The sequence below is a fragment of the Hibiscus syriacus genome, unplaced genomic scaffold, assembly GCF_006381635.1.
Source record: "Hibiscus syriacus cultivar Baekdansim isolate YM2019G1 unplaced genomic scaffold, ASM638163v2 tig00112926_pilon, whole genome shotgun sequence".
NCBI classification, from domain to species: Eukaryota; Viridiplantae; Streptophyta; class Magnoliopsida; order Malvales; family Malvaceae; genus Hibiscus; species Hibiscus syriacus.
Genome location: NW_024063421.1, coordinates 41,765 through 61,506, shown reverse-complemented (window position 1 = coordinate 61,506; position 19,742 = coordinate 41,765). Strand labels below are relative to the sequence as shown.

General features: G+C 32.9%; 2 protein-coding genes and 2 pseudogenes across 2 annotated transcripts; 1 reads left to right on the top strand and 3 right to left on the bottom strand.

The window, feature by feature from the left end:
• Positions 1 to 2,381: 2,381 nt before the first annotated feature.
• LOC120184688 (pentatricopeptide repeat-containing protein At3g21470-like) lies at positions 2,382 to 3,727 on the top strand. Its single transcript, XM_039189083.1, is given in 2 exon segments — positions 2,382 to 3,031; positions 3,034 to 3,727. Coding segments are annotated over 2 exon segments (1,314 nt in total). The 5' UTR covers position 2,382; the 3' UTR covers positions 3,699 to 3,727.
• A 2,618-nt stretch (positions 3,728 to 6,345) lies between these two features.
• Positions 6,346 to 7,031, bottom strand: LOC120184698 (annotated as a pseudogene).
• Positions 7,032 to 10,275: 3,244 nt separating this feature from the next.
• On the bottom strand, positions 10,276 to 11,116 carry LOC120184694 (transcription factor bHLH167-like). Its single transcript, XM_039189088.1, has 3 exons — positions 10,986 to 11,116; positions 10,544 to 10,849; positions 10,276 to 10,350 (listed from the first exon to the last, which is right to left on the bottom strand). The coding sequence occupies exons 1-3, from the start codon at positions 11,103 to 11,105 to the stop codon at positions 10,282 to 10,284; spliced, it is 495 nt and encodes a 164-aa protein (XP_039045019.1). The 5' UTR covers positions 11,106 to 11,116; the 3' UTR covers positions 10,276 to 10,281.
• Positions 11,117 to 18,032: 6,916 nt separating this feature from the next.
• Positions 18,033 to 19,184, bottom strand: LOC120184704 (annotated as a pseudogene).
• Between the last annotated feature and the right edge of the window lie 558 nt (positions 19,185 to 19,742).

Sequence of the window (19,742 nt, the reverse complement as noted above, 5' to 3'; positions counted from 1 at the left end):
GCTTGAGTTGCATGTTGAATTCGCTAATAGTAACAAACAGTGTTGGTTGCAACCTTGTTTGTAGTATATTCATCTTCAACAAAGCTTCTAAATTTTTTAAGACGATGAAGTCAGTAAATGGTCTACTGTTAGCTTCTCTGCAGTTCGTCATCTACTTCTATGATCTACGACTGCTTCATATTCAGCTCAAAACTCAATTGTGCAAGATCCCTCCATAGTACCCCGTCTTCAACAAAGAGTTTGATCTAGCTTTGATCTTTTCTTCCATTGTAGCTGATATCAGAAGGTGCCAGTATTACTTTTATCTTGGTCTTGTCTAGTACTATTTGTTGATGCTGGCTAGGATGCTCATACAACCTGCATAAACTACTTTGATGATCATCTTAGGTGATGGATTATCTGCAATTATCCGAAGGTAAGCATCAATTTGTTCGTCTGTCTTGTATATTTGCTTTTTCGTATTGGTCCTTAACATCAATGTCTTTTATTAGCTGATATGGATAATGGTAAATGGTTTAACATGCCATTTAGGTCCATTCCTCTTGTAAATTTGATTGCTGCGTGTGCATACACTTGTGGAGGTTCCAGTTGAATGTAATATAATGCTAGGTGGTTACATTTTCCTAGGTGAATTATTTCTACTTTCAATAATTTGGATGTGCAATTCAAGTTTCTCTTTCACTTTTTTACGATGAAAGAAGGTTTACAAATATCTTTCTTTTCATCGAGTGAATATAGATTTAATGGGTTTTTTTTATCTATATATATATATATATATATATATATATATTTAATGGTAGCTGAACTTATCAAAATCTCTTTAAAGTTTTGTGGGGGATCGGATGTATATAGACAGATGAATAATGCTAGAGAGAAAGTAAAGGATGATTCGAATGTATCCGTAATTGATGAAATGCATCGACTGAATATTCTTTGGCCGTAGGTAAACCAAGTCTCAAAAATACTAAATTTGAGCTTTAACACAATCATAGTTAGGGATGTGCACGGGTCGGGTTTTGGTCAATTCGATCCAAAAATTTTATACCCTCCACCCGACTTGGCTTTTTGAGGCAAAATTCGAATCGGATTTGAAATAATATATTTATTAAAAATATTGTTTTTATTCAATAAAAATAGAGATTTAATTGAAAAAGCTAATATATAGTGGGGTATTATTGTAATTATCTTAAAATATATAAGTTAAAATTATATTTTTTCGGATCGGGTATTTTTCACTTTAAACCTAAACTAGATCCAATCCGAACACGACCTCTAAAAATCCCGACATGAATTCGATTTTTTTTTAAATCTGACTCGTAGTAATACAAATAACGTATGCATAGAACGGAAGAATGGGTCATTAAATACAATAAAGTAGCAATATGTCTTTCAACAACTTTCGGTCAATTATTGGGTTTGCCATGAAATGTTTCAAGTTCTCAAGACGAGAACAGAAGATTTTGATCTCATGCTTAAGAAATTAGTAACATACTGTTCAAGATAGGCAAGTTTCTACACATGGATTCATCTCTAGATATGTTAAAAGAGAAGGCTTGAGCTATTGTCATTGGTGGTTCATTCTTTTTGATCCGCGTTCAACATTTTAAATGAAATTATAGGCAAGTGACTGCGATGAGTGACACAAGTTATCTTACCATGAAATATTGACGATGATTTTCAGTCTAAATTAGAAAGGATAAATCGTTTACATTGCCGTAATTCAAATGTTAGATCAAAGAACTTCATCTTCTTCATCCTTTTTACGTCCATTCCTTCATTGTGTTCTGCTCGAAGATCATCCTCCAGAAAATGAAGCCTGATTGATACCTTCACACTTGACGTATATTTAGACGGGGACTCATCAATTACCGTCCGTGTTGCCGATGAGCCTATTTCTGATGGGGAAATTCCCAACTGAATGGATTCAACTTTTTCTTCTTCACTTGGGACCTTGACTTTAGTTATCTACCAGGACTGTAAAATATATCAATAAACCCCACAGTTGAGCATTTTCTTAAAAATTAAAACTGTGACATGGGAACAACAAAATTGCCTAAAAACCCACAAAAAGCCATTAGAATTGTAGAAGATATAGCCAAGAACAGTTCAAACCAAAATCAACCCGGTTGGTCTTACATCATAAGAAACCACCTTTCTCAAAGAAATCCCGATCAAGTGCTTTCTTTACACACCCAAATACGCCAGCAGGGACTCTACATTTTAGGCCTTGTTCCTTTGATATTCAAGGCATGTGCTTCTGCTTCTGCTTCTGCTTCTGCTTCAGCTTCAGCTTCAGCCCAGGATTATGGGAAATCTTTGCATGCCGAGTCAATCAAATTTGGTGTATCCGTCGATTTACGTATCTCCTCGTCATTGCTTAGTATGTATTCAAGATGCGGCAATTTGATCGATTCCCGGAAGGTGTTTGATGAATTGCCCGAGAGAAATGTGGTGACATGGAACGCGATGATAGGTGGGTATTTGAAAAACGGGGATAGCGAATCTGCATTGAATTTGTTTGAAAAGATGCCCATTGGAAGAAACTCGGTGACTTGGATAGAGATGATCGATGGGTTTGCAAAGAGTGGAGACACTTTAAGAGCAAGACAATTATTCGATAAAGTACCATCACAGTTAATTAACGTGGTGACTTGGACGGTGATAGTTGACGGGTACAAGGCAAATGGAGAATTAGAAGCTGCAAGGGAGATCTTTGAAATGATGCCAGAAAGGAATTACTTTGTTTGGTCATCAATGATTTCTGGGTTTTGTAAGAGGGGTGATGTTAAGGAAGCTAGGAAATTTTTCGATAGAATCCCTGTTAGGAACTCGGTTAATTGGAATTCGATGATTTCAGGGTATGCACAAAATGGCTTCTGTGAAGAAGCTTTGGAAATGTTTAGGAAAATGCAGAACGAAGGTTTCGAACCCGATGAAGTTACCATCACAAGTGTTTTATATGCTTGTGCACAGTTAGGTGAATTAGATGTTGGAAAAGAAATCCATTATCGTATCAAGACGAAGGGAATGAGGCTAATCAGTTCGTTTTGAATGCATTATTGGATATGTATGCCAAATGCGGTGACTTAGGCCAAGCGAGGTCGATCTTTGAACAAACGAGTCACCGGAAAATCACCTGCTGGAATTCCATGATATCGGGTTTCGCCATTCATGGAAAAAGCAGAGAAGCTCTGGAGTTTTTCAAAAGAATGGAAGAGTCGAACAAGATGCCGGATGCCATCACTTTCCTTTCGGTTCTATCAGCTTGTGCCCATGGCGGGTGTGTAGATGACGGGTTGGAAATTTTCTCCAAGATGGAGACTTACGGCATCGTAGCAAGCATCAAACATGACGGTTGCTTAGTCGACCTTTTGGGGCGTGCCGGAAGATTGAAAGAAGCTTTCGGCCTAGTCAAGAGAATGCCGACGAAGCCGAATGATGTAGTTTGGAGGGCTCTGCTCGGCGCTTGCAGGATTCATATGGACACTAACATGCTAGAACAAGTGATGCGAGAAGTTGTTGGAACGGATGATGACTTGGATTCTGGGGATAATTCACATCATGTGCTGCTGTCAAATATCTATCCAGCTTCAGATAGATGGGAAAAGGCTGAAAAAATGAGGATGGCAATGGTGAACAAAGGGTTTCAAAAGATTCCTGGCCTCTGTTCAATTGTACCCTACCATATGGAGCTGTAAATTATCCTATCATAAAACTTTGATCACGATTCAAATATACACATGAAATTCTTATTCTGATTCAATTATACATATGTATAGAAGTATAAACTTACGAATTAAAAATTAGGTTTTTCTCTTTCATCTTGCTTGGCGAGCGACAACATTAATCTTAGTGCTAATTGTTGGTTGTCGATATTCTTTGTTTTTCTTTTACTTATTTTTCTTATTTTTTTAATAACTTTACTTTTATGGCATGTTCCCTTTTGCCTTTCGGAATGTTTTATGTCTTTTTAATTTGTCGTTTGACTGTTCTTTTTCTCAGGGTTTGATTTGATGTGCCTCGACTGATCAAAATGACATTTATTCATTATCTTGTTGATTTTCTCTGTTTTAGATCATCGGATTGAATTTGAATATGCGATTTTTGTTCATGAATAGTTTTTCAAGCTGTTTGACTCTGATTTGCGGTTTGACGATAGTCTTTAAGTAGTTTGATCTCTTTTTGTGGTTTGTTTGTCGATTCAGTCAGATATGTTTGTATGTATGTTTTGTTCGAGTTTTTTGTTTGTTTGTTGAATTTTCAATATTTTTCTTGCATGGTCCTCCTAATTATAGTTATGATTATGATTGTGACCCTCTATTTATAATTTTAGATATATATTTTTAATAAATCTAATTACTTACATAAAAAATTAATACATATAAGCTCTTGCACATTAATTGAGAGGGACACAATAACGGAAATCATTGGAAATCAAACAATGAAAACAAGAACCCTTGAAAAGTATAGTAAAAGTGTAATATAATCTTAAAAAAACTGACCCAATTAATAACCTTCATATCGGTGACTAACCAACTTTCCCTTTAGATTTCTTCATACCATTCTCCAAAGTTTTCTCCAGGAACTCCATGAACCAATTCCCTGCTTCAGTTTCTATCTGCTTCACCTTTTGAGTTATGTGCCATATGGGATGCTGCTTGGATGAAATTGCGCACAACTCCATGGACGTTGGTCTATGGAGTTGTGCGCAATTTCATGCAAGATTGCAGGCGCGTCTTCACCTTTTGAGTTATGTCCCCAAGTTTCATTTTTTTACTAAGAACAAAATCATCTTGCTCAGAAGGAAGACTAGCGTAAATCGAATGCGAAGATTCGTGACCTTGATCTAGAATCCATGTTTAGGCCAAAGATTCTCCTCATCGAAATCGGCCGGTACAATATCGGTGACCTGCAAAATCGAGCTTCGATGTTCCCCGGTTCCAAATTTGCCATATTTTTTCCTGATCAAAAAAATCGTCCAAGATTACTGAAATTCAGTGCTTGCAAAGAGAAGGTTGGGGGATGGTTTTGCAAAACGTGGAAAGAGAAAGGGCTCTTTTAAAAATTTTGGAAAATTTGGAACGTCGTGGCAGCTGTCGTATGGTGGAGCCGTCCCACTTGAATTATACAAATTCAAAAGCTAAAAAGCAGGTAAGTGACGTCGTTTCATTAACTTTATGCAGTCCAACGCCATGGATTTTAGATGAAATTAGAAATTAAAAATATCTTAATCTCTTCCCTATAGCTGTTAAAAAAGTAAGTAATCATATAACGAATCTGTTTCAGATTTTAGATGAAATTAAAAAAAAAATAATTTATTAAAATATTTAAAAAAAACATTTAATTATTACATTTCCCGAATTTAGTGAAAAAAAGTTTTAAATGAAAATTTATTCCATCAAAATATTATTCACAATAACAAAGTTAGAATTTTTTTAGTTGAATTTGAATTATAAATTTTATGAAAGTTTATATGTAATTATATCACCGTATTATATTGTATTTAATAATTTTTAAAAGGATTAAAGTATAACTTTATCACTTTAAAAAAGTTAAAAGCATAATTTTATTATATATTAATTGATGTTTTTATAAATTTTAAAGAATATAATTTCTTTAATTTACAATTTAGTTTTGGTACATAGATTAATTATTTTTGCATCATTACTTTCATAATTGTTCATTGTTGTTAAATTTACTATTAACTTCACAAAACGAGCGACTTAAGTGGTAAAGAACATGTTGTTATTCCTTGAGGTCCTGGGTTCAAGCGTCAGGAATGTCAGGGGTATGAGCGTTTAACGTCAAATGGTTGAAAGTTATCTTTGAACATATAATACACTTATACTTAACCCATATTAATCAAAAAAGAAAAAAATGTTATTAATTGTATCTTTGAAGTTTCTATTTAGATAAACATACTCTTTTACTTATCAACTTTGGCGTTATTGGAGTGTTGGAATATTTCTCGTACGTAAACAATTCTTGCATTTGATGATGATTTTGGTGTAGATAATAAAAAGATCATATTTGTAGATATTTGATCGAGTCTAATCTAGATCGAGTACTGCAAAGACGATGACGATTCTCTCAACTCAATTTACTCTATTTGCAAACGTTAGGATTCAAACACTTGACATTGCTTAAGGAATCAATGTCTCATACCACTAGATTAACTGATTGTTGATCAATTACGAATTTAATTACACGTGACGAGTACCTTAAAAACTTAACACATTCAAATCACGGCAAGATGACTTAAAAGTAGATTCAATTCTACATTCAAAAAGTAGAAAACAATGGCATGCATATCTCCAAACATGCAGCTTTAATCTTCATCTTTTAGGGTTTAATTTGCAGTAACTAAAGAAACTTTCACGAAATCTGTAGTCTTTTCAACCTCTCACGCACTCTGAGATTTTCAATCCCAATTCTAGAGTAAGCAGCCTGCAAAAAAAAATTCCAATAAATTTACATTTCAATACATTTTCATATAAATAAACAAATCGATGAATGTTTTTACTTTGTACCTGAGAATGAACTGAAAGACGGATCCTATTGCCATCCTTATGATAATTAACACTCACAACTTCGGCTCCTTCTTCCTCGAGGATAGTGATGATGTCGCATAATGCCGACGTCGTCGTCGCGATCAAATTGACTTCCATCGTGGATTCCGAATCCGAATCCGTTATTTCGAGGGCCGGCGATATTGTTGTTTCACTTTCCAGTTGCACTTTCCTTAGGTTGAGTTACTCCACACGCTCTTGCAGTTGTTTCACGTAGACCGTGGCATTCTCCACCACCTGAGGCATTGGCATCTGCAACAACATTTATCAATGGCGTAATCGATTATACGAAAAACCGAGCAAATATATGATCACAGCACAGTGATCCGGTAACGGTACCTTTTTCGGGCGAGGAGGAAGAACACTAACGAGCGTCGAAAGGAGCAATCTCATTTCCGATCTTCGTTCTCGTTCGATCAAATTTCGGTTCGTTCTCGACAGTGATGCGGTCGGATCGGCCATGGTTCTTTCGAGTGTCGCACAGAAGGGAAAAACAACGTATGGAATTGCAACACTACGACATATATGTTGGCGTTCTTATAGTACAACGTACCGGTTTTGGTGGAAATTTAAGAACTTAGTAATTTAGCGGCTGCATGAACCCTATACGACTTTCAATTCCAAACTCGTTTCTTCCATGCTTGCAGCTCGAATGGCCCAATTTGATGACAATTTTAAAGGTTATATTCCCACGTGTTTAAAAAGCTATTTGAGTTAATCGGATATTCAGAATATTTATTATAAAAATAACTTTATTTTAGTTCAGTTTATTATATTTACAAATATAAACGATAATAAATCTATTTATATTTTTTTATATATGATTTAAATTTAATAATTAAGGATAGTTGATATTATACTCTCACGAGACCTTCACAATAATTATAAGGAGCTAGAAGTCTTTTGAAAATACTACAGAAGTCAGGGCAAAGTAATTTTTATGCTCATAATCTCCGAGTTCTCTATTTTTTGTTTATATGCAAATGAGTGTCGTTAAAACCCCCTTCATATCCGATTGACGCCAAAGTAAACTTTCGAACAGTGGAAGGAGGAAAAGAGTAATTTCATACATGAATACGAGGATATATTCCTCAAACATATGATATGTATCCTTTGAATATATTCATCTCACTAATTAAGGGTGATTGTACTAGAAAATATTAACATTACAACTATTTTCGATAATTGACTCTTGAAAATAATATGTACAGTTTCACTACTGAATGAACTTATCAGTGGTACCTAGTTGGCTGCCCTGGAGCCAGAATTGTGATCGTTCCTGTCCACGCCAGATAAAAATATCAGAGCAGGACCGGTTACCGATTTGTATTTAGTGTCGGTTGCGAAGCATGTCCAGAATATTTATGTCCTCGCTATAAGAAAAATATTAATAATTAATATATGTTCATCTTAAAAAGTATATCTAAATCCGCCGCTGTTTGTATTCTTTTATTACAAAGATACCAAATGACAGGGATGACTCATGTATGAAACTGCAGAAGCCGATTTTAATTTGATGCAAAGTTTAAACACGACTGCAGTGATTCAAGTGAAATGTGGTCCTGGATCTGTTGTTTTTGCCGACCATGTTTGATTTTGGTGTTCCAAAATCTGCAATTGCAATTGGGGCAACATCGACCATTGTTGCAGAAGTGGACCGACATGTGTTGCATGTTTTTGCAGTAAGACGCAAAAGTTTGGGGACTGAAAAGAAAAACTTGACTCTGTCTGACAAGTGTCAATATACCAAAACAGAATAATATATGACAAGTTTGGACCAGCTATTTCTTTTTTTTTTCTTTTCTTGAAACGTAAAATAAGACTTCGTTAAAAAAAACTCTCATATGACAAAAATACCTTCCAACATTTGTACAAATGATCATTTTATCTTCTATTTTTTTTTGGAAGCATTTTACACCCTGAGACGGGAGTAAGACAGCGTAATGTGCGCGACGGAACAAGGCCCGGAATAACAAGGGCCCAAAAAATTAGATTTATTATTATTGTTACAATAAAAAACTAAACAAAGTATTATGGATCAGTGGTAAAATTTTTGAGCACAAAACCACAGAACCTGCGATCGAATCTTGCTGAAGTCATATGTAAAATACCAATAATTAGTACTGTGCTACAGCTGTGAAGCTTATCTCATTTTTTTGTCTAACTCCACTATACGAGAAATGAGTTCATCTTCTTCAATTCACTTTACCAAACTTCAATTATTCATCTTCTCTCGTTAATTCTCATTCCCACCATAGTCATAAATTTCTTACCTTCCTTTAATTAACTAGTTCCCTTAATCTCAATTTTTCAACTACATTATTTTTAAGAATTTACACATGGCCTCCAACGTCCTAGCCCCGACCCTATTTACACCTTAACATTAAGATATTTGGTCAAAACATATCATATTGGATGGAAACCATTAGTTCACTAATGATCAACCCATATTACCGATTTGGTATTTTCACATGTGTTCAATTTGACATGACATGTGTCATATAATCAAAAGTGATGATGTGTTATATATCACATCATCAAATTTAGTAATGTGATTTGTATCACATCAATAATTAAATACATATGAAAATATTACGTCAGTAACATAGATTGATCATTTGTAAGTTAACGATTTTCATCTAACAAGATCTATTAATATGATACCATGACGTATATCACTAATTAAATTGTTCTTATCAAGAGTTTATACGTAATTAATATCTTATAAAAGTTTAGTTTCAATTCTAATATGAATAAAATTAAATCATAATAGTATATCTTTTATTAAAAAATAATGAACATAGGAATCTAATTTTGTTTTATATTAAAACATTAAACCTATAAAATTTCGACCTTTTATCTCCCATAAAACCAAACCTACCATTGATCATCATTGTTTGTCGGAAACTCGATTTTTTCTACACAAATTGAAAAGAAAACACGACACACATAATGCGTAATATATGAGTTAGGATTTAATTATACAATATCAAATATTTTAGTTTAACACAGATTTAAAATTATTGGATGAGTGAAAATATACGACTGAAATTAACAATAAAAAAAAATATTCACTGAAAAAAATAAAGATTTAATCTCAACCGTTTATTTTTAATTATTCAACCTAAATCTTTATAAAACAAAAAATATTTTAAATTATATAAATACATCACAACCTATAATATACATATGGTAAGAAATTCATGTGCATAAGCTAAGAAGACCTCAGCTATATACGTCATTACAGCTCGTCATCGATTGGGCTGTTTGCATGTAATGTATTGTTGAAAGAATGTTCTGAAAAACGTTCACTTGCGGCTAACATTCCTTAAACTAAGTATCTGAATTATGTATGTTCTTTTAATATATACATTTTTACCATTGTTTTGATATTTTTAATAATTTTTTTGCAAAACTTAAATTTTATTTTTAAAAAAATACACGATGAGCATAAATCAAGTTACTTCGGTGGTTAAAAGGATAATTGTTATTCATTGAGGTCTCAGGTTCGAGTACATCATATGTCAGGGGTGTTTGAGCGTTTATTGTCAAATGAATTCGGAATCTTTCGAATAGATACCATCTAAAAATATGGAAAGAAATCATTTAACATAACTAAGAAAAATCATTGTTCATGAGAACAATTACATGGGTGCAATTCCTTCTTTATTCCCCTTTCATGGAATACATGGAAAAATATAAGTTCCTTTTTTCAACATATCAGGCGCTTCAATCTCTCAAGGACACTTGAAGTTGCAATGCCAATTCTAGGGTAGACAGCCTGCAAAAACAAAATGCCAAAACTATGTGTTCAATGGAATGATGAAGAAAAGTGTTGATGAGACCAAATTTATTGTGACGGTTATTGGTGGTTCACTTGTTTTGGATTGATCGGAGAATCGCAATTTATCTAAACTCGAATCAAAAGAGGTGAACCATTAGAATCCATTTCGTCCTATCAAAAGTAACCGTACCTGAGAAAGAATTGTGTAGGTTGCCCTATCTTCTGTGCACTGGCAAGTTGCACTAATAATTTCTGCTCCTTCTTCCTGGAGAATACTGATGAAATCAGACAATGCAAACTGGTTATTCAACCCTGTGATCAAATTTACTTCCAAATGGGACCCCGAATCTGTGATGTTCAGAACTGGTGATATCTTTCTGCTTCTCTTTGAACAATCCAGTTTCATTTCCACCTTCATTTGCTTGTATTTCTCCAGATTCTGCTGCAGTTCCTTCACGTATGCAGTGGCTTGGTCCACCAGCTCCGGCATCGACATCTGCAACATAAACCAGCGCCTTTTAATGTGCTAAAAACGGACAAATTAGGACCATATATATACAATTTACCACAGAGGCCACTTTTAGACCACCCTAAAGATATTCAATGGATTCATACAATATATATAAGAATACCCTGGTTGGTTGAGGAGGCAGGAGAGCAGAGAGCTGGGAAGAGAGAGATTTCATGTGACGCCTTCGTTCTCTCTCGACTAAGCATCGATTGATTCTTGTTGAATCACTTCCAAGCTCCATCACTTTCTGCAAAACTTCTCAAACTATTCTGCTTCAACGTTTTGCCTACGCAATTATATATATAGCCCATGCAAGTTGCAGATTAATGATGAAGACAAATCTATATATGTGTGTGTGTGTGCTGGAAATTGATATTCAAGAGGTTCATGCATGCATTGCATATTGCGAGCGCAAAATGAAGGGACACAAAGGGATTAGAAACTTGAAAGTAACATCGGGTCACTATGTCTGGAAAAAGGCTGGCATATTGAAATCTTCCATCTTTCCTTGTCAGGCTTTTACTGGCATGTTTGATAAATTGGTATATGAATTAGGGTTTTTATTTGATCTAATTAGCGTTTAATTCAGTATTTGTTTAATTTGTTATTATTTTTTAGGTGCTCGTAATTCGTTTAGATATATTATTATATTGATAGTGTTTATCTTTTATCATTTACAATGTAATATTTATTTGTATATTCTATTTCCTCATATTATTTAATTGAATTTTATTAACATTTTTATATGATTTTATTTTATGGAATGAATAATATATATATGAATTCTATATATTATTAACCTATTAGGTGATGGTACATTATTGAAACTAAATTTTAATGAATGAAGTTTCTGAAAAAAAAGTTGACAATTAAGATGACGTCAAGACCGATTAAGATGACAATTATTTGTAATCATTTGGTCGTTCTATATATTTTTTGTTCTCTCAAAGTTGGATTTGATGACATCAAGACCGATTAAGATGACAATTATTTGTAATCATGTTGATCTTCCCTACTATGGACCCTAGGATTGAATTTGAATACTCAATTTTGCATTCGTAGATAGTTTCTCATGACGCTCGGCTCTTTGATTTACAGTTCTCTATGGTATTTCAATAGCTTAATCCCTCTTTTTTGATTCATTTGTCGATGCTATCAGATTTGTTCGTATTTATTTCTAGTTCGAGTCTTTTGATTCAGTTTTAACCTTTTCCATGAATGATCCATATATGATCTAAAGCGGCTTGTTTCTATGTTATAGAAAAATGTTCAAATTATATATTTAGTTTACAATTGTAGTTGTAAATTATTATTATAATTTTAGATATTTTCATAAGACTGATATCTTATATTAAAAAAGGGTAAATTACGCTTTTAGTACCTAAACTATCAGTTTTTGTTCGTTTTAGCACTTAAACTTTCATATATTTTTTCCAAAATCACACTAAAGTTTAATTTTTGTTTCATTTTAATATCTCATCGTTAAAAACTTTAGTTTTTGTTTTATTTTAGTACCTCATTCAAAATTTAACGTTAAGTTTTAATTTTTTTTAAAAAAAAATAGGTACTAAAACAGATCAAAATTGATAGTTTAGGTACTAAAACGTTAAGTTTTTAATGGCGAAATACTAAAATAAAATGAAAACTAAACGTTATGTATGATTTTTAAAAAAGTAAAAATTTTAATATCAAAACAAATCAAAATTGATAATTTAAATATTAATTACGTAATTTACCCTTAAAAAATTAGATGTCAAAGATTTAAAGTATGAAAAGGACATTTCATGAATGTATTTGGGCTGTTATTGCAGCATTCATGACCCCATACAGAGGATTTTGAGAATGCCTTACTTAACCCAGTCAATAGGTGTACTCGTATGAAATGAAATGAAACTACACCAACCAAGGTCTGTATATATGATTTATGAAGATAAACGTTTTATATTATATATATTAACTATTTTGTCCAAAATTACAGATAGTGCCATTGGCTCAGCCAATACACACCACTTTGCAACATTTTCTTTTTATTACAGCATGATATTAAATTGCGTGCTCAGCTGTCACATGGTATCTAACAATTTATAAAACAATATGGGAACAGTACACATATAGTCCCCTTACTATAGGGAATTGCATAGGCGGACCCAGGAACCTTCGTCAAGGGTTGCAAGAACTCTAAGGGTGACACTTTTGAGGGGTGTCACTTATATTAGGAGAGGCACTTGTAGAGGGGTTGCTTGGGATATCCCGAGCACCATGGAGGTCCGCCCCTGGATGAGAGGTTGCCCGGGATACCTCGGGCTCCATGGAGGTCCACCCCTGGGGTATTATTTTATTAAGTCTCTCGATTAACAAAAGTTATAGAATGATCTTCCAACTATACAATGTTGCTTTTTTTTTTTATTTTCTTAACTATTAAAAGTTACAAAAGGGTCGTCCGACTGTTCATTATGTTTTAAAGTAGTGCTTTTTCATTAGAAGATTGACAGTTGTCTAAGTTGGATGTTAACATGATGATCAAGATATGATAGTCGTTTGAGATTTTGGGATCATATTTTATCATATCACAATCAGCAGGTTAACGTCTAGCTAGAATACCGTCAATTTTTTAACAGAGAATAACGAGTTCGTAACATAATGAATAGTCGGATAACATTTTGTAACTTTTAATAGTTGAGGAACCAATAAAACAACACTCTATTGTCGGATGATCATTTTGTAACTTTTAATAATCGAGAAACTTAATAAAATAATATCTTATAAACAGAGACCATTTATATACTTTACTTTAAAAACTTTTACAATAAATAAAAACTTATAAAACTTTAAATCTCCAACTTATTTACACTGTTATTATAATTTTTTACAATGAAAACGACTAATTTTATTTAAAAATATTTATAATTATAATTAAGTTTTACCACCGTAATTGTAAACTAAACTTGACTGCACAGTGAGCACATCAGTGGAGTTTTCGTGGGAAGTTAATATTTTTGGATATTTACATGATTCCTCTTATTTTATTATCTCTTATTTTATTTATTGTACTTTTATTTTTTTTATTTTACTCATTAAATTTTATAAATTAAATCATTTTGCTCACCATGTCGTTAGCTCTTTAACAGTGAGATATCATGTCATTTTTTTAATTATTATTTTATATAAAATAATTGAAAATATAAAGGGTAAATTACATCCTTCATCACTAAACTTTAATTTCTCTCCTATTTTACTCACCCAACTATAAAATAAAAATATAAAATAGTCGGATGACATCGCCGACCATCGTCGACCGTCGTAGATGGTGACCATTCGGTCCCAAATTTCATGGGTCGCTTTTCTTCGACACCTTTAGTCCGAATCTAACATCTATTTTGTCAAAACTTGCTCTGAAGTCCATGGCTCGAAGATTGAAAGTGAAGAAGTCGAAACGTTTTAGCCGAGATTCATGGATTTTGGGACATTTTCGGTGAAACAACCACCAAATTCGGACTCAGGGGTTGAGACGAACAAACCCATGAGTTTTGGGACCGAACGACCACCATCAACGACGGTTGACGGTGGCCGGAATGAAAAATGACGTGGTGGCTAGCGGCAACAATGGGGGGAAAGAAGAAGATTCTAAACGATGTTGTTTTGGTGTATATTTGAGTTTTTCAAAACGACGTCATTTTGATGCTTATGTCATGTCATAACGCCATTAAAAAATTAACGACGGAATGAACAAAGTGATTCGATCTGTAAAGTTCGATAAGCAAAATAGAAAAATTAAAAGTAGATTAAACAAAATAGGAGAAAAAATAAAGTTCAATGAAAAATAGTGTAATTTACCTTATTTTTTGTAATGATTGGAGTGAAGAGAGATTGTGCTATAATTCAACTCAACTAATATGAAAATGATAACAGCCGATTTGATGGTCCGAATGCGGCACAGGGAAGAGGTAGACCATGTTATGCTCAAACATGTGTTTTTCCATACATCGTACATACATATACACGTTTTATTTCATTTTCTAACACCTACACGAGTCAAATAAATTATAATAAATCCCTATTTCCCCCCCTCCCCCTCTCGTTTATTTCACAGTTATGTTATTTTTTTCCCTTCTGGAAAACATAAAATAGATAAAATATTTTTTGGATTCTTTTTCTTAAAAAAATAAATACACAATATTTTGAAGCTACATAATGACTAATGTTATGTTTGATTCTGTCTTTCCTTTCCTTGTGACCAATTGGGGAGTTGTCATGTTTGATTTTTGTTTCGTTTCTTTGCATATGGAAATTGTATATTGGGTATAAAAAAATTTATTTTTTATTTTCTTAATTTATTAAATAATATTTAATCATTTTTTAAATAACAAGGATGCACTTAATTCGATGAAGACTTAATGCATCCGCCCCGATACACCTAACAAACGCCTAACATACCAACTATATATAGGATCCATTATATACTCATTGAACTAAAAAATAACGCTATTATAAAACCCGATATATGGGTAGTTCTATAATGCAGCTGGTTAAAAACCAGCTAAAATAAAGTGTTATCGATTTTATTATTATGTTAAATAATAAAACCGATAAAAATTATTAGAAATATTATTAGACTTAAAAAATACCGGATTAATATAATATTTTAGATAATTACCAAAAAAAATTTAAGTAAATTTTATTAATTTTATTATTTAAACGATAACAAAATTAATAACACCTTATTTTAATTGTTTTTAAACCCGCCGCATCGTAGAACTTCCCTCTCAATGACCATTGGCTAAGCATGCATGTCTCTAGGTTTAGAGTAGCATACATATAATTTTTGAGAATATGATTACGGCTAGAGAAGGTGGAGATGTAATCATTGCATGTGGCTGTGGATGTAGGCTTCCGTCTACTTCAAGGTTTTTTCAAAATGAAGAAAAGAAATATCGTTGTGACCGAAATTAGTGATAGATGTAGATATTATTTAAAGAATAAACGATTTTTTTTTTTTGAAAAATTATGAATCTCGCGTCCAATAAAATGTAAGGTTCATTAAACACATTTATAAAATGTGAGGTAATTTTACGTAGATAATTTAAAGAGTATTTTTTTAATTAATGTTGTTTGCGAATACTTTTCCAATAAATGTATTTTTTAAGGTTTTTTTTTTTTAAATAAAAACGCCGTTTAGAATGAACACCTATGTGTTTTAAGATTTAAAATTTATATTAATTGTATTTCTATTGAAAATATCTATCATCAAATTTTATGGATAGGTTATACAAATGATTCCTTGAATATAAGGTGTTATTTTGTTTAATTCATCGACTATTAAAAGATATAATACGGTTCTCTGATTATAGGATGTTACTTTTTGAGTCCTACGACTATTAAAAGTTACAAAATAATCATGTGATTATTTAATATATTCTAAATTTAATAATTTTTCATTAAAAAATTAACTCAATTCAACCCGATTGGGTCGATTTTTTAAAAAAAATTGGGTTCGGATTCGAGATTATTATGAAAATCTCAACCTGACGCTAAAAAATATATAAACTTACTTTATATATTTTAGGGATAATTACAATGATAATCCTTTATATATATTATTTTTAAATTAGTTTCCTATTTTTATCAAATAAAAACAATATTTTTTATAAACATATTTATTTTGGACAAGTTCAAATTGGGTTCGAATATTATCTCAAAAAATCAGGTCGGGTGAAGTCACCCCTAAACTTGGGTAAAGTTAAGTTTCAGGTGGAGAGTATATATTTTTGAGTTGGGTCAGGTTGACCAAAAACCCGACCCGACCCATGCCCATCCTAGTATGAGCCGGATGTTAATATGTTATATAAGATATGATAAAATCAGACATCGGAGTCTCAAACGACTAACATATCTCAAAAAATATACTACATCCAGCTTAGAATGCCATTATTTTTTAACAAAAAATGACGAGTTTAGAATAGAATAAATAGTCGAAGGATCATTTTGTAAATTTTAATAGTTGACGGACTCAATAAAGTAGTGTCTTATATTCGGGAGACCATTTGTGTACTTGACCTAAATTTTATTTATATTTTTTAGATAAAATTGTAGGGTAGAATATACATTTTGTACATAAACTATTAATTTTGTCATGTTTTAGTATCCAATTTTCAAGATAATATCTAACATTTAGTATATGTTTAAATTAATATCTATCGTTAAAAAATAACTAAACTACTGACGTGATTTTTTTTTATTTTTTAATAATGACGTGGAATTATTTTATAGTATATATGGCTGACTATAAAGGGTGCACCCTGAGCAATTGCTAAGAGCCCCAATTTTTTTATATTTATAATTAGGGCCTCCAATTTTTATATTTATAATTAAGACCTTTAATTTTATAATTTCAATTTTTTAGATTTTACCCTCTTTTTCAGTTCTCTTATCAATTCATTCAATTTTGAATTAAATTTAACCATTTTTATATTTATAATCAGGACACCTAATTTGTATAATTACATAAAATGTTTAGTTTTTACCCTCTTTTTCCAATTCTCTTATTTATTCATTTAATTTTGAATTAAATATAATCATTTGTTTTTCTTTTTTCAAATATTACTCTTCAATTTATCAAATATTCTTTAATTTTTAGTCTCCTTCAATCTAAATCTAGCATACATGCATTCATTCAATTTTTTTATTATTCAAAATCAAGGTACGTATCATACATGCATTCATTTTTATTTATTTATTAATTCCCTTTTAATTGTATTTAAAGTGTTTTCTTAATAAAATAAAAAAATATTTTTACAAAATTAAATTATTTTCCTATGACTTATTTATTTATGTAATATTAAATTAATTGTTCAAAATAATTAAATATACTTTCATTTTATAAAAGCATATTTTTTTAGTTTTTTCTCAAGACCCGAAATGTCTGAGACAGCTATGATGGTATACACAAATATCACCATTAGATTTTCAACGACGATATAACAAAATGAAACCTAAACTAAACTTTAGGTATGGTTTTGAAAAAAATAAAGTTTAGGTACAAATTATATTTATAAAATATAGATTTAATTGAAAAATTTATTTATAGAGGATTTTTTTGTAATTATCCCTAAATATATATAAGGACAAATTATTATTTTTTTGGGTCGGGTCGGATCTTATATTTTCAACTCTAAATCCAAACTAAACCGATCCGATCCCAACCTTTAGCGTAGTTGCTGAAATCAACTTCAGCTCCATTGGAACCTTTAGCGTAAGACTGGAAAGAGCTGTCACCTACACTGGCGTGGTCTCTGTAAGTTGAGAAACTATCGACGGCGGCGTTGCCACCTTCGCCATAGCTCTTGAAGCCATTTACCGGATTATTGGAATTATCGAATGCGTGCGAAGTGAAAGTATCTTTAGCTCCGTTCGCTTTTTGTCCATAACCGGAAAAATCCGACCCGATAACATTTGATCCTTTCCCGTAGCTACTGAACTCGTTAGGAACGCCGTTGCCGTTTTTTCCGTAATTCGAAAACGATTGCTGGCCGGAGTTGGCGTCCTCTGTGTAGCTCGTGAATGGCTGTCCATAACCGTTCGATTCATCGAGTAGGAAGTGAATTTAAGGTTAGGGACGTTAACTTCGTGGTTGTAGTTTTTGAAATTCCCGGAACCGCCAGTGGCGGCGGTGGAATAGGTGTTAAAGCTCTGGTCAACAACATTTGATCCTCCGGCGTAATTGTCGAATTGATCCTTGTGACCGGCGGAGTCCCGGCTGTATCGGCGGAACGAGTCGACGATAACGTTGTCGTTTTCGGAGTAGTTCATGAAGGTGTCGGCTCCAGCGAGACTACCGGAGCCGTAATCGGTGAAGTTCTTGTCGAGTAAGACGGCGAAGCTGACGTCTTTGGAGTGTTTCTCGAGACTCAGCGATAAATCGGGGAAACAAAAGAGTTTAGCGGAGGAGCAAAAGGAAGGGAGGCGAAGATCAAGGTGGTTTTGGGCAGCGAGTTTGGAGAAACTGGCGGAGTCCACGGCGGTTAAAGGCGAAACTTTAGAGAGTAAAAAGTGTCTTTGGGGTATCCCTGTTGAGCTGTTTGTTCCAATAACTAACGAACGAGGTTTTTGGTGTAAACGGGTTATCCGACGCCGATGAATCACCGGCGCCGCCGAAAGCCACCTGCATTGTCCGAAAACAAGACACGACAAGTCTTGAAAATAAAATATCATAAACACAAGAATAATAAAAAAAATGAAGAAAATTGCTTTCAGTGAAGTATGAGAAGAGGAGGAAGGAGAGGAAGAGAAAATTCCAAAGAGGAAGCATTATTTTCTGGGATTTTGATTTCTTGAGAATATTTGCTTGGAAGAGCTTAATTTATAGAAGGAAGATGAACTGCTAATAATCAGATGAGTTATTAATCTGATTAATTTGAGTTTATGTATTTGACAGGTTTTAAATCGCAGTCGCGGTTGTATTTTCGATTATTTCGATATCGTAATTGCGGCCGTCACGGACGCTATTGCGATCGTCGCGAGTAACTCGGACGGCGACGAAACCGCTATAACGAGAACGAAATCGTAGTTGTTGATCGTTTTTTAAAACCCTGATATTCGATAATATCATAAATAAGAAGTAGGTAATAAAAATAGTACCTTAGTTCCTTTCATTTCTTAGATTTTCCTTGTAAAACAAGTAAGATAGTCGCACGGTGATCTCCTTCTATACTGTGGAACCGTCATTTGGTTGAGCTGGAATTCGATTTGGATTAAATGAATTAGGTTAGAGTCGTCATCGATCATTTTAAAAAATATTTAGGTTGACCGGACACTATGCATTTTACCAGAAATATGTCGGGTTCAGGAGTCGATTACGGTCGAAGAAGGATTAGCACCCTTG

Bases quoted from the DNA above. Each gene is read 5' to 3' on its own strand.
- LOC120184694 (XM_039189088.1), bottom strand. From the start codon at position 11,105: ATGGAGCTTGGAAGTGATTCAACAAGAATCAATCGATGCTTAGTCGAG. The intron at 10,850-10,985 runs GTATTCTTATAT...TTTATGTTGCAG, and splicing joins TGCCTCCTCAACCAACCAGG to ATGTCGATGCCGGAGCTGGT. The intron at 10,351-10,543 runs GTACGGTTACTT...TTGTTTTTGCAG, and splicing joins CCTACACAATTCTTTCTCAG to GCTGTCTACCCTAGAATTGG.